The 26,262-nt window shown below is 42.0% G+C and overlaps 1 protein-coding gene across 4 annotated transcripts in view; it reads left to right on the top strand.

Annotated features, from left to right (window-relative positions):
- The window catches only part of TCERG1 (transcription elongation regulator 1), a 31,895-nt gene extending 5,633 nt beyond the window's left edge, over positions 1-26,262 (top strand). The window contains exons 5-21 of one of the 4 annotated variants that reach the window (XM_042881667.1): positions 2,173-2,415; positions 6,167-6,229; positions 7,512-7,712; positions 9,320-9,435; positions 10,591-10,679; positions 11,117-11,277; positions 11,861-11,945; positions 12,737-12,872; positions 13,898-13,987; positions 14,673-14,791; positions 16,813-16,963; positions 21,341-21,505; positions 22,299-22,481; positions 22,857-23,036; positions 23,954-24,037; positions 24,276-24,376; positions 25,195-26,262. In XM_042881667.1, coding sequence (XP_042737601.1) covers positions 2,173-2,415; positions 6,167-6,229; positions 7,512-7,712; positions 9,320-9,435; positions 10,591-10,679; positions 11,117-11,277; positions 11,861-11,945; positions 12,737-12,872; positions 13,898-13,987; positions 14,673-14,791; positions 16,813-16,963; positions 21,341-21,505; positions 22,299-22,481; positions 22,857-23,036; positions 23,954-24,037; positions 24,276-24,376; positions 25,195-25,396 — 2,369 coding nt within the window. In that variant the 3' untranslated portion in view covers positions 25,397-26,262. The remainder of the gene's footprint in view (positions 1-2,172; positions 2,416-6,166; positions 6,230-7,511; positions 7,713-9,319; positions 9,436-10,590; positions 10,680-11,116; positions 11,278-11,860; positions 11,946-12,736; positions 12,873-13,897; positions 13,988-14,672; positions 14,792-16,812; positions 16,964-21,340; positions 21,506-22,298; positions 22,482-22,856; positions 23,037-23,953; positions 24,038-24,275; positions 24,377-25,194) is intronic. The other 3 variants (XM_042881668.1, XM_042881669.1, XM_042881670.1) reach the window with 3 other exon arrangements.

Below are 26,262 nucleotides of genomic sequence, written 5' to 3'. Positions count from 1 at the left end.
ATAGAGCTGCTTCTGATGTCTTATTTTCACCACTAGTAGCTTTCTAGCTGAGCCTCATAAGTTTGCATTTGCTGGAGCTGCACAAAAACGGAAAAAGAAAGTCCTTAGCCTCATTATTATTCAGAGATGACCTTTGAATAAGACTCTGAAGATTACTGCTGATTACATGGTCTAAGCCTTTGCTTTTAAGGATTTTCTTACTCAGAAACCCTGGGAGTTTAGGGGTCTTATTTATGCAGCATGGACATAATGAACGTTTGTATGTAGCAATAGTTTACAATACACTTTGGCATATATATGCTCACAAATGCCTCTAGAGCATCGACACAGCTTCTTATCTTAGGTACTCAAATCTGTCTGCATGCATATGTCACCAGCAAACAATTGAGTAAAAACGCAGTGTGTGGACAAAGCAAGGCATGCTAATTAGCAAACGCTTTGGTTTGTGTTCTGCCCGTGTGCAGGGCACTGAAAGCACAGCATCTCTGCTGCTCTGGAAGCCTGTTTAATAGCCCTTATGGCTGTGCTGGCAGAAACATGTACAGTGGGCTAGGCAAAATCCTCTGCAGAAGATGAGCAATTGCTGGGCTGTCTGAACTCCAGCTCTAGCACACAGATGCATCCCACTGAAATATTTGACCTTAATGCTGTCACAAGAGGGACAAGTCAGGCTTAATTTTTTTTAACCCAAACTTCTGGTATCTTTGTTTGAAAGCAAGTGACATTTGGTTTGTTAGTCCTGGAAGGAGGTCAGTGAAGGAGCAAAAGATCTGCATTGCTCAAAACTTTTCAGGGCTTTAATATGAAAGATAAAGCTGTGATCAGCTGCTGTGTTGAAATAGGTCTGGTGTCATCACCTGAGGCTGCGGCCATTTTGCTGAGACACTGGAAGCAGGCAGAAGGTGAACGTTTGGTGCTGGCATAGATTTCTGGGAACTGCTCCTAGTTTTGATGTCGCTCTTCATGCACCTTCTCTGAAGCAAAATGTCTTGGTACTAAATGCTAAGAGTCTGTTCTGCTTCTGCCTGTTCTACCTGCTAAGCTTTGTCTTTGCTTTCAAGAACTGTGACTGTTGGTGTCTGTGCCCAGGTGATAACATTTATCAGTTGAAATAGTTTTACAACTCTTGGGCTTGGCCTGTAAAAGTCTGGGGCTTCTGGTACCTCGTCTGGTACTGATTTGATGCAGGCCTTAAAACAAATCACCTGCTCACTCTTGGCTCTGTTTCCCTAAATTTTAGGCTAAGAACTCTCTCTCGTCCTGAAGCACTTAAGAACAACAGACCAAATATCTTCTTCTAAGTAGCTTAATACCGATACCTGGTTGGGAGTGCTTCTGGCTATGGTTAAATAAAGAAGGCTTCCAGGGTGCCCATATATCATGTGCTTATAAGCTGGGGGTTTTGGTTGTTTTTTGTTATTAACACATTTTTCAACAGTTCCTCCTCTACCAAACCTCAGAGTATGAATTTCAGGGCTGGCCGTTGACTTCGAGCCATCAGGTCTCTAGTTTCTGATATGCAGCACTGCTCCTGGTCACATGCTGATTTCAGGCATGCTACAGGGATTGCTGAATTGAATGCTGGTATTGTCTTTTTCCACTGCGAGGCACTGAAAACCAAGAAATTTCTTGCAGCTTCTGAACAAAAAGTACTTTCCTTTTCCGTGCTTAATTACACATTCCTTAATTGACATTTGTCCATTCTTGGATCACAAATCCATGAGCATGGTTTAAATGAACTGTTGTCATGCACGTGCTGGTTATTACGCTCACTACAATGGAACCTTTGTTAATTCAATATAAGAATAAGCTTTTTCCATTTGAAACTTTCTGTAATGTTCCCTTTCTGTTCTTCTGAACAGGGATGCAGAGTAGAAGTTGATGTATTTGCTGAATGAGCTCTGTCCTTTGCTGTGCTCTTGCCTCCATACGGTCCTGTTAGCAGTAACAAATGGTACAAAGTAAAATCTGAAATGGACTTCCTTTGTGTAACTCAGTGTTACAGAGAAGGCAAAAGCTATTTTCTGTCCAAGAGTGTCTTCCTGTTGATTCTAAGCGTACCTGCTTATGTGACATCTGCTGGGAAACAGAGAGCCAGTATGTTTGCAGCGAATATATTGCAGTATCTGAGATACAAGGTGTTCTTTGTTTTTTTGTTTTGTTTTTTATCAGCACCTACTACACAAGACCAGACCCCAAGTTCGGGTGTTTCAGTTGCCACACCATCAGTCAGTGTTTCAACCTCTGCTCCTTCTGCTACACCTGTGCAGACTGTACCCCAGCCAGTCCCACAGACATTGCCTCCTGCAGTTCCTCATGCAGTACCTCAACCAACTGCAGCAATTCCTGCTTTTCCACCAGTAATGGTACCTCCATTTCGTGTCCCCCTTCCTGGCATGCCTATTCCACTTCCAGGTAAATTGGCAAACTGTGATTGTCTTGTCCGCTACATGTCCATGTTGTCAATTTGTTTGCACTCATGTGTCCACTGTGTATGGAACTTGCCTGAATCCTCTCCACTTAGAGCATTTTTGAAAGAATTCAGGGATAGCAGACAGACTTTTTAATTAACAGTGAGCGTTAAATTTTTCACTACTAATTCTTTGATATCCATATCAGAAAATAGGTACATTTAACCATGTAAACGTTTTTGGTTTTAGATTGTTGAAAATAGCAGGGAGTGTTTAGTGCAGTTCTTGTCTTACAGCAGGAGTCCATGAGTCCATCTCATCAGCCCGTTTAAGAGTGAGATTCTGGACAGAATCTATACGTGGCTGAGAGTACAGGAGGACTGCATTCTGCTGATCACAGTTTCACTTTAATTTTATTCTGCTTGCTAGATTTAGACCTGAGTCTTGTGTTTGAGTATTAGTTAGGACATGGGTTGCACGCCCCTCCCCCCAAAAAATAGATTAAAATAACCTGTGAGCAGGAAAAGTTACCATTCAGATGCACTGCCCTTGATGATGTCAGGAGTTTTTAGCTCTCTTCTGTTGCAGCTCTCAAGTATGATGCCGAAAATTGAAGCAAAATGTGGAGGTTTAAACTGGGGACAATTTAAATGAAGGTATTCAGGATACTAGATTCAGATGCAAAGACTACTGTGAAGAAGTCTTAGGTGGGAGCTCTCTGGTGTCTACGTAAATCAAATTTTATCAGGTTTCAATCAAATGTTTAGTTAGATACTGGAATATTTTAGGCTGGCAAAACTTTGGACTTGCTGTTTGTAATCGTTGAACGGGTCCTGACTGATTCTTAATTAGATAATTCAGTTTGCAGTGAGTTCCCGTTGAGTTCCTGCTCTAGTTCAAAAGTGATCACCTTTTTTTTCCCCTATGTGCAATATCATGAACTATACACTGATGGTTTTCTGTTGCAAGGAAAGGTTTTAGGTTGTGGTTGTGTTGGATATGAGTTAGTTTCTACTTACGAGGAAGGACTCTCAGCTGCCTCCTTGTGCTTGTGGACAGACAGAGCAAGGTGACTCTTTCTCCTGTACCTTCAGTACATGGGTGCAGTACATAGGAGGGGTGCTCTTGACCTCCCAGTGAATGGATTGGATGAGAAATAATACTCTAGGACAGTTCCCACACCTTCTTTTATCAAAAGATAGAGATGTCAAGGCAGCTGAAATGGAGATGAGTTTTGATAATTAGTTAGAAATGCGTGGAATAAAAAGCATTTTTTTGAGAGACAAGAAGAGAGGACTGACTTACAGTTGCTCTTTCTAAAAGAGTATTTTTTGTCAAACAGTGAGCTGTTGTCATCTGTGCTGTGCTTGGAAAGGCTGTCACAGTGTAGCTCTCACTGTTCTAGGATAGGCAAAAATATTATTCTGAGCATAATATCCAAAGCTGAATGAAAAATAGATGAAGGATACAGGGAGGATGCTGATGTCAGTGTGTTGTGAGGTTTAGAGAACAGCAGAAGTGGCCTCAGCAGCAGTCAGCCAGCTGTTCTTGACATTGTCAGCAAGGGGTCAGCAGAGTGTGAAGGGTTGGTGCACGTTAGGGGGATTTGATCAGGCACTGAGGTGTGAACTCTGCTAATGTGGGGATGGTTGAAGCAGCAGAGATGGGTGCCAGTGGGATGGGGTGGGGCTGTGTGGTTGATTTGGTGCTCTTTTGCTTGTTAAAGAGTTCCTTGGGTACTGCAATACAGGAGGAAAGACAGAGCGTCAGTCTTCTCCTTCTTAAGCTCATGTTTGAGAACATGATTCTTCCAAAGCTTTCCTGGTACTGTCTTTGGTGAGATGAGCCTTCTGGGTTGAAGTCATTACGTATGGGAGGATACCTGGCAGCAAAGAGTCTGTTCCCACTAATGAGTCTAAGTTGCTAGTTTGCCTGATCACAGGATAAAAACAGCTTAATCCTTTCAGCCAGCTCTAGCTTGATTGTAATAGTCATAGCCACCATCAAAGAGAAGGAAATCTTTAAATTACAATGAAGAGAAAGTGAAAAGAAGTTAAGGCGACTCCAAGGCAGCACAAGGTGAATTCCAAAAGGCTCATGAAGTGTAATGTGCAGATATTTGGGACTTTGGGCACCTTGCATAAAGTTAGCTGGATTGTTCTCAAGTTGCAGAGACAGAGCTGATGAATGCCATTGCCATGTGATTTCAAAGCTGCTCTCTGCATTACGCTGTAGTAAGACGGAGCAATGGAAGAGTTGATTAGTGATATGTTGTAATCTCAGATCTTAAAAAGTAAGTCTGCTTTCTCTTAATTCGTCTGTTAAAAGTAGCTGTATGTTGGAGCTTGGCAGAGGAAACAGCTCGGGTGTTGCTCAGTGTGATCTGCACTGCAGGATCTCTGCACTGCGATCCCGCAGCGGTGCAGGTCCTGCTGCCCTGCTGAGACATGCTGTAACTTCCGTAACAAAACGAATCTGCTCGTTTGTCTTCAAGTGCATAACGTGATTCCTCCTAAATTTAGACAAATACTTCATTCAGTGCTGTTTGAGTCGATGTTTTTGTGTCTCAATTCACACTTTTTTTATAAGACTTGTTTTGGATTCTTTCATGGAAGCATTTAGTAAAGGTCATTGCAATTCTATCTTCTCAGAAATATTTTTGAAATAAATTGGCAGTATTTTTAGTATGCTTTTGGTACTAGATCTCTGCTGAAGAAAAACAGTAGTTACATTTGTTATAAACACAGGGGTTTAATTTCACTTTGTACTGGAGGTTTTCCAGCTTTGCATGGGGGCGTTGATACACGTTAGGGGAAGAAGTTTCTGAAGCATTCCCGTTTCTGAGAGTCAAAACCTGACTAATGCAGAGAGAACTTCTGCAGTTTCCTTCCATAGCCGAAAATGAAGAGTTTGAGAAATGCATTCTCCTTCTCCCTATCTAATTTCTTACTAAATTTTCCATCTGATTGAGGAGGATTTGATGCTTCCCCTTTGGGCTGTGCCGTTTCTTAGGAGCTGGAGAGCAGAGAAGTTTGTGCTGCTGCCTTTTGAGGGCTGATGCTGTTTTTAGAGCATTTTCAGCTCGCAGCTTTCTAGGAAATGAAAAACGAGGGCCACGTTTGTTGCCTCTGCAGCAGCACAGTGCTGTGTACCTCTGCAGCTTCGTGGCTTTTACTGCTGCACCCCTTTCTTCCAGCTGCAGCCTTCCCCCGCCCCGCGTCTCCTCCGGAGTGCAGAGTGCAGCTCTCACCCCACAGCTCCCCGCTGTGCTCGCCGGGCTGCCTGTCCTGCTGCCCTTCCCTGCACCTTCCAGGCACAGCAGCAGCGCTGATAGCTTCACTTTGCTGCTGCTGCTCGCATGGCTCTGCCTGAGCGAATGCTGTCTGTGGAGAACATCTCCATTAGCAGGATCTGCTCCCGTGGTGCTGCCCCTGCATGCAGGGCTCTGTTCCCCCCTGAATGAACTTAAACCCCTGAGTCATCAATGCACACTTATTTTTTCTAAGCAGCATCCCAGTAATTGCTGAAAAGATGGTTTAATGGAGGTAGAAACTGTTGCTACAGCTTAAGATTAATTTGAAATTGGATCTGGCATAAAATATCAGTGTGAAAAACGTTTGTTTTCTTGCCGGGAGGCTCTTATTGCCTGCCGAATGGCATCCCAAATTGTGGCAGGAGGTCTTAGCACCCAGACTCCCAGTGGTAGCTGACGTACCATGGCAGCTTTCCAACATGCTTGCTTATCCGTTTTGCAGGTGTAGCAATGATGCAAATAGTCAGCTGCCCGTATGTAAAGACAGTCGCTACCACCAAGACCGGTAATTTTCAAACCCATCTTAGTTCGTTTTGTCTGTAAGTTGGCATGGTAGTGAATGTTGTGCTTTATATTTTATTTATTTATTTGCTTTTCCAATTGATTGAATATATATATATATACACACACACACACACACACTTTATTTTCAAAACCAGTATAAATGCAAATGCCATGTTTGGCCAGGAAGTAGCTTTCCCAATTAGCTGTTAGCGCCAGCTAATTTTGTACATCAAACCCAGGACAGTGTTCTGTAACCATTGAGTTCTGTGATAGCTGTGTCCCTTTTCATGCCCATACTTCTCAGTTAGCAGTTTCCTGTGTGTGGATTTTTGTTTTCCCCCCTCATGTGCAGTGCCATGGTTGTGCTCGCGTGTTGGTGTGCGTGTTTGTGTGTCTTACTATGAAACTTAAGAAAAGCCATTTACTGAAATAAGCTCATGGCAATGTGTAGTGTGTACCTTCTCCTTTATTTAAAGAGAAACAATTTTCACGTCAATGTTAAAAGTCCAGAATTGTGATCTTGTAGTGCTAGTCATATCCAGCTTGCTCTTCTAGAAGCTGTCCCTCAAAACATGGTCAGTATATCCATTTTGTTTGATAGAGCAGAGAAATAATTATGTAGCATTTTGGTTGCTTTATTTTCCATATTCTCTTGTCATTTTGCTTTAGGATGTGAATAAGACGTTTTTTTCCAGTCTTTACTACTAAACAGAACCATCACAAACTCTGAAATAGTTTCATTCTTTTTGCTTGTAATCCAAGGCTGTGAATTGATGCTAGGATGAAGTCAGGGTTTAAGACTTAGCAAAGTTCTGCTCTATAACACGTCCTGTGGCTCAGAGTCAGGGCAGCATTGTTTCTTTTCACAGCAGCTTTAGGAATATCCTAAAATGACGGAACTATTCCGCAGTTTAAATCACTCTGGAGAAATAATAAAAGCATACTTTAAAAATACATCTCCTTTTGACGTATTAAAGCAAACATCTAAAGCCCAGCTGTCCTTGCGCTATGCAGAATTGAATATTAATTAAAATTAAGTTGCATTTATGTAACTTTCCTGGTAATATGGGCATTAGTGTTCATTAATACGTAGGAAGAAAACCCAGTAGCAGTGCATTGCTTTCAATCTCATGTAGAAAATAACCTTTTTAAATGTGGGGTGATTACTTGTGAAGTCAGTCAGAAACGTGCCAGGTTTGGGGTCTCTGGTATTTCATTGTCACTCACTGTTCCGTTTCCTTCTCTTTTCTCTCCTCTCCTCTGTTTGCTCCCCCTTCCTGCAGGTGTCTTGCCAGGAATGGCGCCTCCCATCGTTCCGATGATCCACCCTCAGGTCGCCATTGCTGCTTCACCTGCCACTCTGGCCGGAGCAACTGCAGTCTCAGAGTGGACAGAGTACAAGACAGCAGATGGAAAGACGTACTATTACAACAACAGGACTTTGGAATCAACGTGGGAAAAACCCCAAGAACTGAAAGAAAAAGGTGCTGTTTTTTTAAATATAGCTATGGGGAGGGGGAACAGAACTGCTTAGACTAGTGATGGTTGTGTTCGAAATGTGAACAAGAAGTTCTCTAATCCCCCATCTGTCTTAAACGAATCTTTACACCTTGATTGTACGGATCCATTCAAGTCACGAGTCTGAAGTGGCAATCTAAGATGCACCTTTCCTCTCCTGTAGAATCTAAGTACTGTACAGACTCGCAAATTTGAGGAGACCTCAATTACAGGAAGATAGAAAATGGGGGAAAAGATCATTTATTTTAAAGTTTGTAAGCCAGGGAAAATGAAAGTCATTAAAATTCTGAAGGCAAAGTGCGAGGCTGAGTTTGTAAACAGCTTTGAAGTATGAAGAAAAAGGAAATTGCCTCCTGTCCACTAAGTCTGAAGTTGTGCTCTGGTCATGTTCTGCAACTTGCATTTGTTCTAATCCACTTTGTGTCCGTGGGTGTTGTTCCTTTGGAGGAAAATACTTTTATCAGAAAGAAGTAAGAAAGAGGAAAAATCTCGTGGCTCTTATTCAGTGTGTAAGGTCTTTTTTGGGGAAGAAAATCCAGTCAGACCAGAAAGTCCTTCCTTTTATTGTCTGATGGTTCTTTTGGTAACAAGAAGTCATTGTTTAGACATTCATACAGTTATTTAAGTAATTGATATCCATCTTTCTAATAATTCAACCAGCTCTAGCCCATGTCACTCAGTGACACATCTGCCCTTTTCTTCAACACCTCCAGGGACAGTGACTCCACTGCTTCCCTGGGCAGCCTGTCCCCGTATCTCACCATCCTTTTTGAGGAGATTTTTTTCTTATTATCTTAATGTCTCCTCTGGTGCAATGGGAGGCCATCACCTCTCATCCTGTTGCCGTTAGCTGGGAGCACAGGCTGTCCCCCCACCTTACCACAGCCTCCTTTCGGGGAGCAGTAGAGTGATAAGATCTCCCCTAAACCTCCTCTTCTCCAGGTTGAACCATCCCGGCTCCCTCAGCCACTCCTCTTAAGACTTGTGCTGCAGAGCCCTCGCAGCTGCCTTGTCCTCCTCTGGACACGCTCCAGGGCCTCGGTGAGCACAGTGTGGAGGTGCAGCCTCACCTGTGCTGAGTGCAGACAACAGGCACCTCCCTGCTCCTGCTGGCTGCGCTGAGAGTATCTGATACAGAGCCAGGGTGCCGTTGGTCTCTTTGGCCACCTGTGCGCAGTGCTGGCTCGCGTTGGGCTGACTGTCAGCTGGCCACCCCAGATCCTTTTCCTCCATGCAGCTTTTGTGCCAGTCTGCCCCGAGCCTGTGGCGATGCATGGCGTTTTTGTAACCAGAATGCAGAACTCAGCACTTGCTCTGGAGGGTGGTGCATTCAGCTGGCTTTTTAATAGATTGTCTTACGGTATTTCCATGTTCAGTCCCAAATAGATCTTGTACTGGAGATAATCACGTCTTTGTAAGCAGATGTTGTAAAGTGCAAGAATGGAATGTGGTGAAAATACTTTGAAAATAAGTTTTGTTTTTGCTGTTGTGCTGGACAATCGTACTGGAAAAAACACGACTGTTTCTATAATTGTTTGTTAACAATAGTAAGGAGAATTTTATCTTTATGCAGAAAAAATGGAAGAGAAGATTAAAGAGACAATTAAAGAACCTACAGAGGAACCTTTACCAATGGAGACGGAGGAAGAAGAGCCAAAAGAAGAACCTATAAAAGAACTTATAAAGGAGGTAAAAGACCTTGCAACCAAATAGTATCGTCATTTTAGTTCCTACATCCTGCAGGGGTGGATGCATCTGTAGACCAGGCATTATTGACAGGAAACATGGTTGGTAATCTGAGTTCTTGAATTTCTGGGGTGATTTTTGAAAGCCTTTTTCTTTTTTTTTTTTCTTCTTTTTTTCGGCCTTTTAGTGTTTTTTTAACAGAAAAAGGCAATTAAAAAAAAAAAGAGCATGAATTAAGTTACAAAATTAATATGAACATAGCAAAAAGAAAAAAGGTAATCTGATTGCACAGACGTAATCATCTTTTGCTCTTCTTAAGGCGTTCACAAAAATGAAACTTTTCCTTTAAAATCCCTAAATAGCTATTGCTTTGTTTCTTTACTGCTTTGAAACAAAAGTTGCACTTTTCCATGTGCTGTAACAATCTAGTTAGTTTGTTAGGAAGGCATGAGCTAGAAGGTGTTCAGTGCTTGTGCTGCAGTAAAAAAAATCAGCCTTTTTTTTCCTGAAAGGGATTTTGTCGTGCTGAAAAAGCACAGGTTTTGAAGATGCCAAGGTGCTTGAATGAAAATAAATGAAATAAATGTTTTTATATTCATTTCTGTGAACCTGTATGTACACTTCTTAGCATAAATGCAGAATTCAATTATTATTTTTGCTACCCCTGTGTCCTGTTTACTTTTGAGGTTGCAGCTCGTTTGTTTATTTCTGTTACAGAGGTCATTGCAGAATTTCGACTGTTTCATGCTCCACGTCTTTGTTTTGGATAAATGGATTTTAAGACCAAATACATATTTCTTTGCCCCTGCATTTTAGTCCTTGATGAACTGTGTCAGAGATTTGTGCAGATCTAGGGAAGTATTTGAGTAAGGTTTCAGTGAAGTCTAAGCGAAGCAAACACCTGGAGGTTTCCTAGATTGAGTTTTGGAGCAGCTCTGACAGTCTGTGTGATGAAATTCCAGTGCTTTTGTTTGAAGTGTGGTTGAGGTGGAATTGTGAGCTGGTGATTAGCATTGTTTCAAAATACAATTGCTCATTTAAAACAAGTAAATTACCCTGTAATAAACAAGTAGTTGCCTAGCTATCATTGCGTAAATCCTGTAACTTGATTTTGTTGTTTGTTTGTTTGTTTCTTTGTTTGCTTGCTTTTATCTTGAGGAGCCAAAAGAGGAAGAAATGACTGAAGAAGAAAAAGCAGCTCAGAAAGCCAAGCCAGTTGCAACCACCCCTATTCCAGGAACCCCTTGGTAGGTACTGATTTTCCCTGCAGCCTGCAACTGGAGGACTGAAACATCACAAGGAATGTTGCTGGATAGGTAGAACAAGTAATAGTGCATGAAGATCCTTTCATGGCACACTTCTGATCCCAATAACATTGGATTCCTTCAGGCAGCAGTCTTTGTAGTGTAGTCTTTGTATCTCACGCTCACTGCAGTCTGCAGTCTGGGAGGTACATTACCAGCATAGCTTCCTTAGCCCATTCCCCTTCATCTGCTGCCGGTTCCTCCTGATCTGGTATGAAATTCTGGCCCCCCAGCATTGTTTGCTACTTCTGCCCTGTGCTTTGGGGAAGGAATAGGTGCAGCTGCCAACCAAAACAATCCAGTTTTTTTAAGTGATATGGCAATATGAGCACGATGTAACAAGACAAAACGAGACGTTTTGTTGTCTGTTGAATTTCTAGGTGTGTGGTGTGGACTGGAGATGAGCGTGTTTTCTTCTATAACCCTACCACACGTCTTTCTATGTGGGACAGACCAGATGACCTCATTGGAAGAGCTGATGTAGACAAAATTATTCAAGAGCCTCCTCACAAAAAAGGGATGGAAGAAGGGAAAAAACTCAGTAAGAGCATTCTTTTCACCTTCCTTTAAAAGTCTAAATATAATTTATCATTTATTTTGTGTTCATTTCCAAAATTAGTAATGTCCAAACAAGTGAGAAAAATGTAGGCATATCAAAAAAATGCATATAGTTTTGGAATTTCTTCAAGAAAGAAGGTGGGAATGCAAGAACATCAGCTACAGTACAGTTTGAAAATAGCTGCCAAGAACAGAGAGCACGTAAGAGGCTGCTCAGTTGAGGCATCTTTCTGATATGAGTTGTAGTAAATGATCCTGGGATGACACGTGGGCTTGGTAGTTGGAGGAGAGCTAAGTGCAAGTACGTAATCAGGAGATCCAGATGTGCTTTGTTAGGCTGCTTAGTCTGATTTCTTTCCTGGAAATAAAAGGTCAGTGTTCATCATTTTAAATACAAAGCCTGCCATAAATCTGTTAGTGCCCCCAAAACGTTCTGATGGTATTTTTCTGGAAGCAACTAGGAATGCCTCTTCCTTTATCAGAAAGCAGTACTGCAGGTATTGTCCATCCTCTGATTTTGCATAAGGCTTCGTGTGTGAGTTACCGAAGGTAAAAACCTAAAGTAGTATTGAAATCTCTTACAGTTAGAGAAGAGCATGAATCTATAGAAGAAGCAAATGAGGATGAGCCAATCAAAATTAAAAAGCGCAAGTAAGTTTTGAGTTGGTTGTTTATCTTGCTTATGAATATCTATCTTTGGTGGACGAAGTCCAGCAGTCTAGGTTTTAATAGCAGTTATTTCTGTGAGATTTGTTCTCTCTCTGTTACGATAGTTTAGATGTTTTATTTCCTTTTTCACGATGCTCTCTGTAATGGAAGCAGTAGGCCTTAGTTTAGTCAAAGTCATTTCTAGATGCTGTTTTAAAAACAGTTTCACAGGTTTTTTTGTTGTTTTATACTCTTAGTGGTGATCATAAAGTTGTTGATAGTTTGTGAGTTTGTGTTTGGAGCTAAGCACTTTTGCCCATAGTAAATATAAATCAGCAAATTGTGCATTTCTTTCCAGAGAAGTTTTGATGGATAAATTTCTATTACAACATTTTCTGCTTTAATCATTTTAAGGTATTCTCAATTTGAACTAACTGCTGTAGTCTTTTTCACAGAGCCTCACAGTCTTGCACAGGAGATGAGAGAATTAGTGCAGCTAACCTAAAATCTAGTGCACGTCTGGCGAGGCCTCTGAACACAACCAGAACGTGTTAAGTTCTCAGGCTCGCTTGTTGGCACTGAAGTTGTTGAAAATATCTTGGTTGCTTGAACACTTTCAATACGAAAGCATTCCTACCCAAGTCTCAAAGAATGGTCACGACTTGTAAGCCTGTACTTCTGAATTAACCTGTCCCATCAGTTGTGTGACCTGTTACCATTTAACCTCTGACCCGCAGAGCTGACTTGCTACTTCCCAAGTCATACTGTATATTTAATTTTCTTTTTTTTCCCAGGAAGGATGATAACAAAGATATTGACTCAGAGAAGGAGGCTGCTATGGAGGCTGAAATTAAAGCTGCTCGAGAGAGAGCCATCGTCCCTTTGGAGGCTCGGATGAAACAATTCAAGGACATGCTTCTAGAAAGAGGGGTTAGGGAAATAAGCGTGTGTGTGAATGAGTGACTGGGCGAAGGGGTGAGAGGAGGATCAGACAGAAATCTCAGTTCTTAGCCAGTTCAGGACCTGCAGCACTTTATGCAAGGAGAACAGTTTCGTAATTCTTCCAATTCATGGTTGTGTTTGGTACAAGAGCCTATATTTCAGTGAATGTTAAAATCAGCAACATTTCATTTCTAAATAGGTGGAATTAAACAGTTTAAAGATGGAGGTGAGGGGCGAGGAGAGAGGAAAAAAATAAAATAAAATCCAAGTTAAGTAAGCATAAAATTGGAAGATGCCAGTGAAAATAAATAAGAAATGGACACTTAATGTTTTAGGAGGTGTTCCTACATGGGAAAAGCAGTAAGTTCCAGTAAGTAGTAAAATTCGGTAGAGAAGCAGTAAATAGGTTTGTACATCATTATCCTTAAATGGAAGTTTTTATTTTTAGCTAACTAAATTGGGAATTTGCTTTGTACCAATCAGTTCTGGTAAATAAATTAGACTATTAGAGTGTAAATTCAGTTTTTTTGGAAGTTAAATATGTGAAGTGGTTCCAGCTGCCAGTGAGCTTTTTTTAGTTTCAACAACTAAATGTCATGGGTTAATTGTAATAAGGCTTTCCTAAGATTAACTTGAGCCTGTTTAAGTTGGAATCTTGTACCAGAACTGTTGTTTACAAATCATAGCACTTATATCCAACGTCTGCTCTGTATTTTTTCTGAAAACACAAAATCTCAACACTGACTTCTCAGTTTTCTTTTAATGTCACACAGCAGTAGTTATTTTAATGAGTAATTAAGTGTGTGTTACTATTTAAAGTTTTCAGAGCCAATTAGTGTTGGAATTTGCTTTGGCCACCCCCCATAGCTCATCATCTATTAGTGATGAAAACTTCACCATGAGTTTGTCTTTATCTTTTCATGCCCTGTATTTTTTAAGCAAAACTGTACAACCTCTGTATATTCAAGATAAATTAAGCCTCAGTTAAAGTCTGACTTTATTTTTAATTAAAGGTCTCTGCTTTTTCGACGTGGGAGAAAGAACTGCACAAGATAGTTTTTGATCCTCGTTATTTACTTCTCAACCCTAAAGAAAGGAAACAGGTAAAGAAGTGAAATTCACTCTCCTTCCAGCTGCTGCTGGTATCTAAATCCTCCGCCAATTATTTTTGCTCCATGTAAGTCTTTCTGAGTAATCAGTGTTGGAAGGGATTTTTGTTATGATTAGGGTTTGTCGTGAAACTGGAAAAGCCAAAAGAAGTTGGTTGGTGGTTCTGCTGTTTCTCGATGCAGCGTTTTAGCGCAGTAAAAGCTGTATGCGTACAAAAACTTCCAAAACGTGAATGAAGTGATCAGAATCTTCAGTATCTTGTCAGACGACTGGAGTAATGATTAATGCAGTTGAAAAAATAATAGTGAGAAAAAATAATTAAAAAATCCCAAACACCTCATTTATTCTTAAGCAAGTTCTCACTCAGGAGGCTTTGAATGGACGAACGGAAACAGAAAACTCCAAAACACAAGAAGTGTCTGCTTGCTTAAACACAAGTCCCAGTGGAATGTTAACTGGAACTTGTAAGGAACTGTTCACTGTTCAGATCACACGCTCAATATACTGGAGTAATTCACATATTGAAGTGCAAAGCACTTGTAACCATTCTTTCTGCCTTGTCTGTATTGGTTCTGTGATGGGAGGAAGGGGCCAGGGGAAAAGGAAAGAAGTGGGATTTTCTCCCTCCTTGCCTAGAGCTGGTGTGGGTGCAGGTTTTGTTTGGTGTTGTTTCTGCAGGTATTTGATCAGTATGTGAAAACCCGGGCAGAAGAGGAGCGCAAGGAGAAGAAAAACAAAATAATGCAGGCCAAGGAGGATTTCAAGAAAATGATGGAAGAATCAAAGATTAACCCGAGGTAGGAACTTCTTTGTCATTCGTGTGCATAGGAACCAAGTACTTTGGGTAGATTACCTTCATTAACCCCTTCCAAATGGTGAAAGAGGAGAAAAATAAGGTATTAAAATCTTTTTTTGCTTACTATATTATTCTATAAAATAATAGAACTTTATCATGCTTTATGTATTTTTAGTCATTTTGAAGAAATTCCCACAACGTTCTCTGGACTTTGAGAGGTTTCAAGGTCCACCACAGTTGTTCTTTAGTAACCCTGTTTTCTAAGAATATTTGTAGTCTCTGAGAAGTGTTAGGGAAGATTCCCCAGTTTGAGAGTTTGAAGGAACATTTTTCTGTTTAAAAGTGTCTTAATAATAATAAGACTTCTTAATGTTTTGATTACTTTCATATGAAAAGTGTTACTTACCCTTCTCAGCCAGGCCAGCATGCAGTGGTAACAGTGAGATGATAACAGTAAATGCACTAACGCTCAAGATCACGTTGCTAGAAATGTTTGTTTCACAACTTTCTCACACAGAGTTCATGAAATAGGTGCTTATGTCAACAGGTGAGCGTTCTCTTTCAGCATCTCTTGGCTTACTTGGCATTAATTCTTTTACAGTGAAGTAACTGCTTGTTCGGTTTGCTTCCATTTAATTATTTTAGTGATCGGCGTTGGAAAATGATGGAACCCAGTGTTATGTGAATTCTTACATGACTTCAGATGTGATTAACTCTTACTGTGAAGCACCAGTCTGCTCATTTAACGAGGGCAGAAAGTTTGGTAGTCTAGGACGAATGGAGCGATGAGAGTGTTTTAAGGAAAAGTGGATCAGTGAGTTCCACTTAGCATTCACAGACTAACACCAAAGGTTCCTGTTAGCTCTAGTGTGCTCAGCTTCCAAGGTGTCTGCAGTGTGTCGTACTGGGACTGATTCTTACCTAATTATGGACTGGGGTGGGAAAGAGAACTCCGACTGAAAGACTGCCTTGTTTAATCTTATCCTTTGTCTTCTGGTTTCAGTGTTTGTCTAAAGATATTGCTGTACCTCTGTGAGCGTCAGACTACTTTTAATCATCTATCTCAGTCCAACATGCTCAAGAGTTTGTGTTCCACTTAAGCAGCTCTTGTTCTTCAATATAGCTGTACATTCATTTTCTAATCTTTTTGAATAAGCTACCAAATTCTCTTCTTGTTTCAATTTACCCTACAGCAACAGTAGGCTGGATTTTCCAAGTCTAATTATTTCCATGCTGTGATGAAAACATTCGTATGATTATAAGTGTCTCACGTATTCTTGGGGCCAGATTTGCATCAGAGCTTGGAAAAAGCAGAATAGTGGTTTTTTTTGAGGTAAGTGGCAGTACTATATCTACTGCACAGATTGGAATCTGGCCCTGGAGGTGAGAGAACTGCCAGGAAAATGCTATGGGGATAATGGGTGAAAAGCCCAGTACTGCTGCAGCTGCCCATAGTGTCTGAAGTATTTTCAACTCCATGTGTTTTAAGATAAGGCAATACAGTGTTCACTGTAGGGGAGGATTTCAGCAGCCAGTGTTACGTTGTGACTAGCATAGAAAGATTGTTTCCTCAGTAAATCTTAGCATGGTTTGGCTGCAAGTGAATGCATGCGAAGTTTTTAATTTCACAGGTGTGAAATACCTGGACAAGACTGGTGGCTGAACTGCTTAACCACAAAAAAGACAACTTATAGTCAGCTGAGTTTTCATTTCCTTTTCTTGGTTGTGTTGTAGTTTCTCTTCCTCCACCTGCATGTTCTGCAGGTAGCTCTATTAAGTCAAAATAGCAACAAACCAGTACCTTACAAGTGTCTAACGTGTGTGTGCCTACACCGGACTCCCTTCTGTAATTCGTTGATCAAGCATCTCTACAGTGAGAACATAGGATGGTTTTTCTCTTTTTCTTTTTGGTTTTCATTGTGCTCTGGCATGTTTACCAGCAGAAGAAATGTTTTCTCTGCTGAACCTGCTTCCAAGCAAAGACAGCTCTGCCACATTAGTTCACTTGCCATTTTGTTGCAGAACTACTTTTAGTGAATTTGCAGCCAAGCATGCTAAAGACTCGAGATTCAAGGCAATTGAAAAGATGAAAGATCGAGAGGCCTTGTTTAATGAGTTTATCGCAGCGGCAAGAAAGAAGGAAAAAGAAGATTCGAAGACCAGGGGTGAGAAGGTAAGGTGAATTTTTTTAGCTCAGCGGTGTGAGTGGTGTGAGCCTGAGTGAGATGGGACAGAGCAGGGCTTGGTTGGCAGCATGCCTTGGCCGGGACTCAGTCCTTCCCTTCCTGTAGATGTTTTACAATGTAAGCACTTCACGGATGTCTCTTTGGTCTTTCTAAACTAACTGCTTTTAAGTTTGCAGGTATACTGACGTAGAGTGTGTTGAGCTCATATTTGTGACCCTGAGAACACTTTAAGATGCCGTCCCTAGGCACTGAGAGGAACACAGTTCTTGTTCTGCTTGGCTGGGAGGCCCAGAGCCGGCCATTGCCTCTCTGTTCTTAGTGAAGGCAGTAAGATCTTAGAATTCTCTGCAGGCTGCTCCAAGTAAATTTCAAACAGCTTCCATATTTTCTTTGCATTTAAAGCTAGCACTTCCGTGACTTAATCTTTCAGTAAATATATTTTATGTATAAACTGCTGCTTATTAGAATTAAAGGTCAGCTATTAAAGATTAATGAATTCCAAATGTCGTCTGACCGTAGTGTCAATAGTCAAGAGCAGGCTTTCATAGAATCAGAGAATGTTTTGGGCTGGAAGGGACCTTTAAGATCACCTAGTTCCAGCCCCCTGCTGTAGGCAGCGATCCCTCCCATAGCCCAGGTTGCTTGCAGCCCCATCCAGCCTGGCCTTGAGTGCTTTCAGGGAGGGGGCATCCACAGCCTCTCTGGGCAACCTGTGCCAGTGTCTCACTACCCTCACAGGAAAGAACTTCTTCCTAACATCTAGTCTAAATCTACCCTCTTCCAGCTTAAAACCATTTCCCCTTGTCCTGTCACTACCTGCCCTTATAAAAAGTCCCTCCCCAGCTTTCCTGTAGGCCCCTTCAGATACTGGTAGACCGCTATGAGATCTCCCTGCAGCCTTTTCCAGGCTGAAAAGCCCCAGCTCTCTCAGCCTGTCCTCATAGGGGAGGTGCTCCAGCCCTCATCATCATCATCACAGCCCTCCTCTGGACCTGCTCCGACAACTCCATGTCCTCCTTGTGTTGGGGGCTCCAGAACTGGGCGCAGTACTCCAGGTGGGGTCTCACAAGAGCAGAGCAGAGGAGCAGAATCACCTCCCCTGCCCTGCTGGGCTCCCTTCCCTTGCTGTGCTCTCAGTGCGAGGAGAGCAATTAACTGCAGAGGTGACGCTGGGTGTCACCACCAAAATGTGCAGCCTTCCTGCGATGTCCCCGTGTGGTGTGTGAGTGGAGAAAACCTCTAAAGCCTGATTTTTAACATGTTGAAGTTTGCAGTGTTTATTTCATAGCATAAAGTTAATGTATGTTGCACTTAGAATATTTGCAGAAGAGAAAAATGCTGAACAGCACGTTAGATTTGCAGACAGTTTTCTTGTTCAGTAAGTCTCATGTATTTTTTTCCTTAATCCAGGTACTCTGATCTTTTTTTTTCCCAAATGTTGCCTTATTGCTGATATTTTCAATGAATAATTGTGCTCTTAGAGGAGAACTGATGTATTTCAGCTCTAGAATTTTACATACTGCGTTTCGGTTATGAACGAGGAACTTTAAAGCGCTCTTGCAGCGTAGTGCAAAGTAAAATGTCGTATTGTTGCATGACTGTTCTTAAGTTAAAGTTGAAAGAAGAGAGACTGTGTTTGTTTGCTTTTGAAATAATGTTTTTTTTTTCCTCCAAAAGCCTTTTGTAACCATTTTATGTATTCTGTTTTATAACAAGTGGATAGACTTTACAGTTATGTGCTGTGCGGCCTGTCAATCAGTTCAGTCTGACAGCTGTCAATCACTGACACGCAAATATTATGGGATTCCCTAGTGAGGAAAGAATTGGTATCTCTGTGTGGTGACTTTAGCCTCCCGCAGCTCCGGTACTTTACATTTTTTTAGTTTTTTTCCTTGTGAAGTGATGAGAGTTGTACCTGCAATGTGTTAACTGCCAAAAAAAAAGACCTAAATACACCTGAAATATTTTCCGTCTTATTTTCCTTTGATTTTGAAAGTGTTTAAAACAAAAGAAAATTTAAAGCATTGAACTTGAAGCTTTCTCAGTCTGTTTTAAAAGTCCAAAATCTCTATTTAAGGAGGATCCGCTTTACAGAAATCTTTAATGTAAGGGTTTGGCGTTGTCCAGTATTTTGGTTTTTGCTGGCAGTTGTGGCTCACTGGCTGCTGATGGGTGCTTGGGTTTTCAGCTGCCGCTCAGCGGCTGGGGGTGGAGGGGAGCCGGCAGGAGCAGATCCCTGTGCTGGCGCTGTGCTGGGCGGCCCTGCCGAGGGTTCCCCCTCTGTGCTGTTTGTCAGCTGGTTCCTGTGTTAAATGCTTACGTGCACTGAACTTCACATCCAGGAGCTGCGATCCCAAAAGGCCGCTCTTTGGTGAGACGTTCTGGAGTTTTAATTACAAAGCAAATCGCAGTGCTTCTCTGTAGATGCTGCAGATGAAAGATAGCTCTGGCCGAAGTTAAACCCGTGCTTTGAGAGTCACTCATCTGTCTTAGGAAGGAATTGGCTCAGCGCTCCCTTCCTTCTGCAGCCATTGCTTGCGGAGCACCGGTGTGGGGCTGGGCGGCGGTGGGGCAGGCGGTGCTGGGCTGGGCTGCCGTCCCTGACGGAGCTTTGGTCAGGCTGTGGTTTGCACTGCGCTGCCATGGAAGCACTGCCTGCAGTGCTGCCTCCTGAGGTCTGACCGCCTTGTTCCGTGGGATGTCTGTCACACCTTGTCTGTGCAGGGGCTTCTGGTTAAGCTCTGAGAGACCCTTACTTTATAGACTTCTGTATTATGATCTGGGCACCGTCTGATTTTTGACGTATTTCTAATGCCATGGCTTAGAAAGCTTCATATTTTTATACTGCATGCATGTTTAAAGATGTTTTGAAACAGCATTCTTTATCTTAAAATGAATAAATGGTTTGTTTAGCATTTTGTTAGCTTCTTTAAGCAAAATGATAGTGCTGTAGATACAGAGTAACTCCTCGGCTGGCTCTAACCACTGTTCTCTAATCTCTGCTTACTATCTGAACCTTTCTGAGATAGTAAAAAGTCTATAAATCCTTTATGTTTATGTATTAATATTGTGAAGAGTTCCAGTTATGGCTGGCTCAGCCTGCAGAATGTTGTTCTGAGCTTTGTTTCATTGGTGCCATAACACAGAGCAGCAGGTGAGCAGTTCTCTGGAAATGCAGAGTGTTCTCCTTTGTGAACCTCAGTGTTCCAGAGCAGAACTGCTTCTGGCGATGTTCTTTTCCAATGGACGAGGAGAGGTGACAAGTATCACAAACTGAACGGCCAGTCCTTCTTAACCGATTGTTTTAGTGGTGTGCCAGGGCCGGGGACTTTGTTCCATCGGTCAGCAAGGCTCGGGCTGCTGCGAAGGCAGCGTGCTCAACCTCTGCGTCCGGCCTGTCCGTCCGCTGGCTGCAGGTCGCTCAGGGAGCGAGGCTAACAGGTCCCTTGCTTCTGTTCTCACGCACGGGGTCTTAAATGTCAAAGCAGACTTCTGCGGCACCAAGTGTAGGAAATAAAAAGGAAAAATCAGCTAGGAGTTAACGCACATCAGGAAAGAGGGAAATCATCTACCCCAGAAAACAGAGGTGTAATAAGGCACAGGAGTTGCTCTTGTGACGGCTGATTCTGGGAGTTTGGGTGAAAATTGGTTGCTCGCTTTTGTCTTAAGATTCAAACAAACAACAACAAAAACAAACAAATAAACCAGAACAAAAATCCAGCAGGACTGATGCTGTGCCAGCCGTTGGTGGCGCTGTCATTTTGGACAGTGTTGACGTCCCAGTTAAAACTGAAAATGTAAACTAAAAACTTTCCTTATTTGCATACCTGTCTTCTAATGTAATTCACTTAATTACTACTATGTGTGTTCTTTATTGGTTAGATCCATCTTAAGATGAGTAGATCCAAGTGTTTACCTCTGTTTATTGCACACTTGGAATACGAGTCCTTAAATAGACGATTTATTTAGAGCCCTGTTTAAAACTGCAGAGCTTCTGTGATATTGATAGTAGGATGCTACAGTGGAGAATCAGTAGCTTGTTATTTTGATATGTAAAAGCTCAAAAATAAGCTGAAATTGAAGAAATAAAATTGGTGAATCATTCTTTAATGAATATAGCTCATCGTAGATTTAGCAGATCTTCCTGATGTGAAATCTTCCCAAAGAGGAAGTGAGTTTTAGATGTGAGGTCTAAATTCAGAGTTTTAGTAGTTTTAATGCTTTTTCTAAATTAAAATGGTATGTAATGTTAGTATACTTCCCTCTAATGGAGGTAAGTTCATTTCTTCTTTCATAAGAGCAAACTGCTGCGTATCAAAGTCTCTTTCTCAAGTGTTATCTTTCTGTTATTGTCTGTAAAATAGATCAAAATGGACTTCTTTGAACTACTGGCTAACCACCACCTGGACAGTCAGTCTCGCTGGAGCAAAGTGAAGGACAAAGTAGAGACTGACCCTCGTTACAAAGCTGTGGATAGCTCTTCACAGAGGGAAGACCTTTTCAAACAGTACATTGAAAAAATAGCTAAGGTATGTGTGTGCCATTGGGAAGCAATTTTGCGTGTTCTGCTGTTATGTTGCTAATGATGTGTGAAGGAACCAACTGTAAGACAGCCTCACGTGTGCTTTCTTTCCATGTTTAAGCAGACTCTGCACGGTGGTTATTTGTAGCAGTTCCCTGGAATGACTGCAGATCTTAGCAGTGCTGTCCGTGGCTCTGCTGCTACGTGGTGTGTGCATGCCTGCATGCATACATTGCATACGTGCACAGGTGAATTTAGTCAGCAGAGCAGGAAAAGCAGAGTGCAGTAAGGTCATTGGCTATAGAACTTCAGAACGTGCAGACACCGCTCCGATGGCTCTGACCCAAAATGGGCACTTTCCCGTTCTGTGATTTTCCTATCAGCTGAACTTTCAGGATGACAGGTGGCTCACACACAGCTCCTTCACTGGTGCCCATCTCTGAGTGCAGCGTTCCTGCTTTTCTCTTCAAGGAATTAATGGTGGAGTAGGGAAAAGTTGGCTGAAGATAGTTATACTGCTTCCCTCAGCCATCATTCAGTTAGGGGATGCACTCGTGAGAAACATTGCTCTGTGATGAGAACAAGTGTGTGTTGTAACCTGGCTTCTTTCCCCCATGCAGCCCCAACAGCAGTTCAGCAGTTCTTGAAGCAAAGTTTTGCAGATCTTACATCGCTTTGAAGTATTTTGTTCTGAGATACTTTTGGTTTGATAATCCTTTAATTTGCTAACCTGCCTAATGAAAGCATGAAAGATGTCACATTGTTTGTATTGAGGAAAAACTTCTATTCTTACATTCCAGAATTTAGACTCTGAAAAGGAGAAGGAGCTGGAAAGACAAGCTCGCATTGAGGCAAGTTTGCGTGAACGAGAAAGAGAAGTGCAGAAAGCTCGATCAGAGCAAACCAAGGAGATCGACAGAGAGCGTGAGCAGCACAAACGGGAGGAAGCTATACAGAACTTCAAAGCACTGCTGTCTGACATGGTGAGGCACCAGCACGTTCTCTCTGATTCACTCCAGGAGCTTGGCAGTGCATTCTTTTCCAGTCATGCTGTGTATGAAAAGCACTTTGGCTTATATAGAAGTAGAATTGTCTTCACTTTCTTTACAAGAGCGTACTCTTCCAGGACAGTGATTTCTCCTCCTGCATTTGAGCTAATGCATAGTGCTTCCCCCAGCTGCTGCTTGGTTAGTGTTTAACAGAAAGCTGCTGTTGTCTCTGGATTTTTTTGAAGAGCTTTAATTCTTAATTTGATCTATAGTTTAAAAGAAGGGATAGAAGAACGCTAAGGGCTGGGTAACAATTGTCAGTGAACCACAGGACAGCACGTTGACAGCAGTAATCCTCCTTGTGGCCAGGTGCGTTCCTCAGATGTGTCGTGGTCTGACACCAGAAGGACCCTGCGCAAAGATCACCGCTGGGAGTCTGGCTCCTTGCTGGAAAGAGAAGAGAAAGAGAAGCTCTTCAATGAGCACATCGAAGCACTTACCAAAAAGAAGAGGGAGCACTTTAGGCAACTTCTGGATGAGACTTCAGCGGTAAGAGCGATATGTACTCAAACTGAGATATTTGCAAGTCCATGGGGAGTTGGATTTTTCAGTTTTCTGCCAGGAGTTGATTTTTGTTTGGCTTTATTTTCTGGGACTGTTTGCTTCACCAGTCTCTTTTCTCCATAAGAAAAATGTAAGCGTTACGTTTCCTTGCTTATCTTGAGTTCTGTTTCACTTTAACATACAGTTCATTTGCATTTGAGCTTCTAATCAGTGATTTTTTTTTATCTCCTGCAGGATGTTACGTTTCTTCAGTATTGAGTTGCTTGATATTCCTTTCTATATGGCATCTTGCTCTTTCAAATAACCAGTGTGTTTGTCTCAATACCAGTAGATGATCTTTTGTCTGTCTCAGCGTTCTGTTTTAATTTCATGCTCTTTAATTTGAACTTCTGTGCCATGCTGAGGAAGCCTGTCATCTTCTCAGTGTGCTGTGAGGTTCTAGACAGTCTTGGTCTTTTAAAATTGTGTGCAAGCTTCAGCCAGCTTTCTTGACCCTGCAGCTTTGAGTGTTTGTAAGGCATTGGTTAAAAGCTGTTGGAACAGCAGGCAGATCTTAGTGTGACAGAATCATATGGCAGATGTTATTTTGAAGCAAGTTTCCTGTAGGTAATTTTTCACAGCATATATCCATAGATATGTTCTAGAAAAGGATCTTAGAATGTAAATGGTGTTTGGGAGGATGTTGATTCGAAAGTGTCTGAAGAAAAGTAAATGTGTGAGATCATATAACAAAAAATACGAGTATAGTAATAGGAACGAGAAAAACCCAACACTTGGATACAGCAGTGATTTTGTTGGTGTGCTCTGGGGATATTTACTTTCAGATGTGGTAATATTTATATTCCACATCTGTAGTATATCATTTTTCTTGCAGTCTTAACTATTTTTGCTTCTTTTGAAAGATAACTTTAACATCGACGTGGAAAGAAGTAAAAAAAATCATTAAAGAAGATCCGAGGTGCATTAAATTTTCTTCAAGTGACCGGGTAAGAGCTTTGCATTGCTGTTGTTGGCCTTCACTGTGGTGCAGCATATGGAGAAGGAAAATCAGGGACTGCTGACATGGTGCCTGCTTGATGTGAACGTTAATAGTTTTTAATTAAAAAATGCAAGAAGTAAACAAAAATACATTCATCCTGTGACTTGTACTTATATTCAGTGTGTTGAGTTGCATGAAGTACTTTGTCTGCATTCAATGTTCTGGGTTCATCTTTTGTCTTTCAGAAGAAACAAAGGGAGTTTGAGGAGTACATTAGAGACAAATACATTACTGCCAAAGCTGACTTCCGAACACTATTGAAGGAGACCAAATTTATCACATACAGGTGTGTAGCAGAATGTCACCCAGGAGCTCTTTTTGTGTGTTTGCATGTAAGTGGCAAGAAGCTGCTCTTTTGTTCCCTAGAATAATCTTGCCTACATTTATTCTATAATTTTTTCATAATCTGTCAAAAAAGAAAAAAAAAAAAAATATATATATATATATATATATATGTGTGTGTAGCTGATAGAGGATTTGTTTTGGTTTAACTTGGCATTTCCTAATGGTTAACAAATAATGAAAATCAAACCAGCACAGAGGTCAGGTTGTCTTTTGCTTCAGAATAGCACTGTGTGTACCCTGGCTGCCAGGCAATGGATTCATTTTGAGGTGAGGGCCATCTCCTGTGCTCGTGTCAGTCCTTGCCCCTCCAGTCATCACTGGAGTGTTTTGGAGTTTTGGTTTCAGGTGGTGCTGCTCAATGAGCAAATCACAGTGCTGTCAACTGAGGCAGTGCACACAGTTTAGTACCAAAGCTGTGAAATCCTAATTGTCTGCCTCAGTTGGATGCCTGATTTAAAACTCTAGATTTTTGTCCCCCTAGGTTTTGGCATTTAAACAGTTGATGTTGTGCTGTACAAGGCCACGGCAGCCAGACACAGGTCTTCCATGATGCTTAATTAATTTAGCACAGAGGCTACAAACACTCTAGCTCCTGTGCCTTGATACTGCCAGATACTTCAGCATCCTCGTGCTGCTGACTGAGCAGAAAGTGCGCGTGGCCCAAAGCTCCGTGCAGGTTGCTGGCGTTGCTCCCCCCCGGCTGCCTGCACCGCTGTGAGGGGTGGCACCCAGGCAGTAATTCCTTGCGCCTGCTTCCAGATCCAAAAAGCTGATCCAGGAGTCAGACCAGCATCTGAAGGATGTGGAGAAGATACTGCAGAACGACAAGCGCTACCTGGTGCTTGACTGCGTGCCGGAGGAGAGGCGCAAACTCATCGTGTCCTACGTGGATGACCTGGACCGCCGAGGTCCGCCCCCGCCGCCCACAGCCTCGGAGCCGACGAGACGGACGACGAAGTAGAGCTGAGTTCACTTAAGGCAAGAGTATCTGCTAAATCAAAAAGCTTGCATGAGCCATCTGTCAGGTTTATACATATACATTACCGTGAATATATTGCAAAACCATCTTAGGAACAGAGGAGAAAGCAGTGTTTGTGAGCATAAAGTGGTCTCTGTATGAAAATAGAAGATGTATATAAAAAGAGGAAGAAAAAAGAACGTGGCAGTTATTTATGAGTGTCTGCAGGGCGGGATGGCGGGCCCAGCTGTGCAGGCTGTGTCAGGGCCGTGTCCTGCAGCGGCGGCGCAGGAGGAGCGGTGCTGTGCAGCTCCCAGAGCTGCGCATGGGGCTCAGGTGTGAGCGTGGCCCTGGGGCTGCCTGGCTGTGAGGGCGAGATGCTGCTGTAGCTGATGGCTGAGGGCCGCGTTATGGTAACAGGTGCTGATTCTGTGCTTGATTTCACCCTTGTATGTGGTGGTAAATCCGTTGGAGCCCCGAGTTAAAACTGAAAGGAGAATTAGCACTACAGAGACCAGATCAAATTTGCTCACAGGTCTGCTTTGTTCCTTACCCTATCCATGGATTAGAAACAAAATCAGGTTGCTCTGCCCAGGCAAAGATCTGTCCAATGATTTTTACTCCAGTTGGAAACACGTGGCTGGTAGCAGTGGCTACCCACCAGAGCAGGACGGTTGTATAAATGTTTTTATTTACGATAAGTGATCTTTGCATACTTCTGGATTAGACTGTGGATTCCCCCTCTGGGCAATTCTTGTAAACTATACTCCTGTTTTGAATGTTAAACTTGTGTTTCTAAAGTTTAATTTTGAAATGTTGGGATTGTTCAGTTTATGTATTTGAACTACAATAAACCAACTCCTTTTTTA

Source organism: Lagopus leucura, unplaced genomic scaffold, assembly GCF_019238085.1.
Source record: "Lagopus leucura isolate 7727_CA_CO unplaced genomic scaffold, USGS_WTPT01 Super-Scaffold_100030, whole genome shotgun sequence".
Taxonomy (NCBI): Eukaryota; Metazoa; Chordata; class Aves; order Galliformes; family Phasianidae; genus Lagopus; species Lagopus leucura.
Note: the sequence above shows the minus strand (reverse complement) of the source record. Positions and strands in the feature narration are given on the sequence as shown.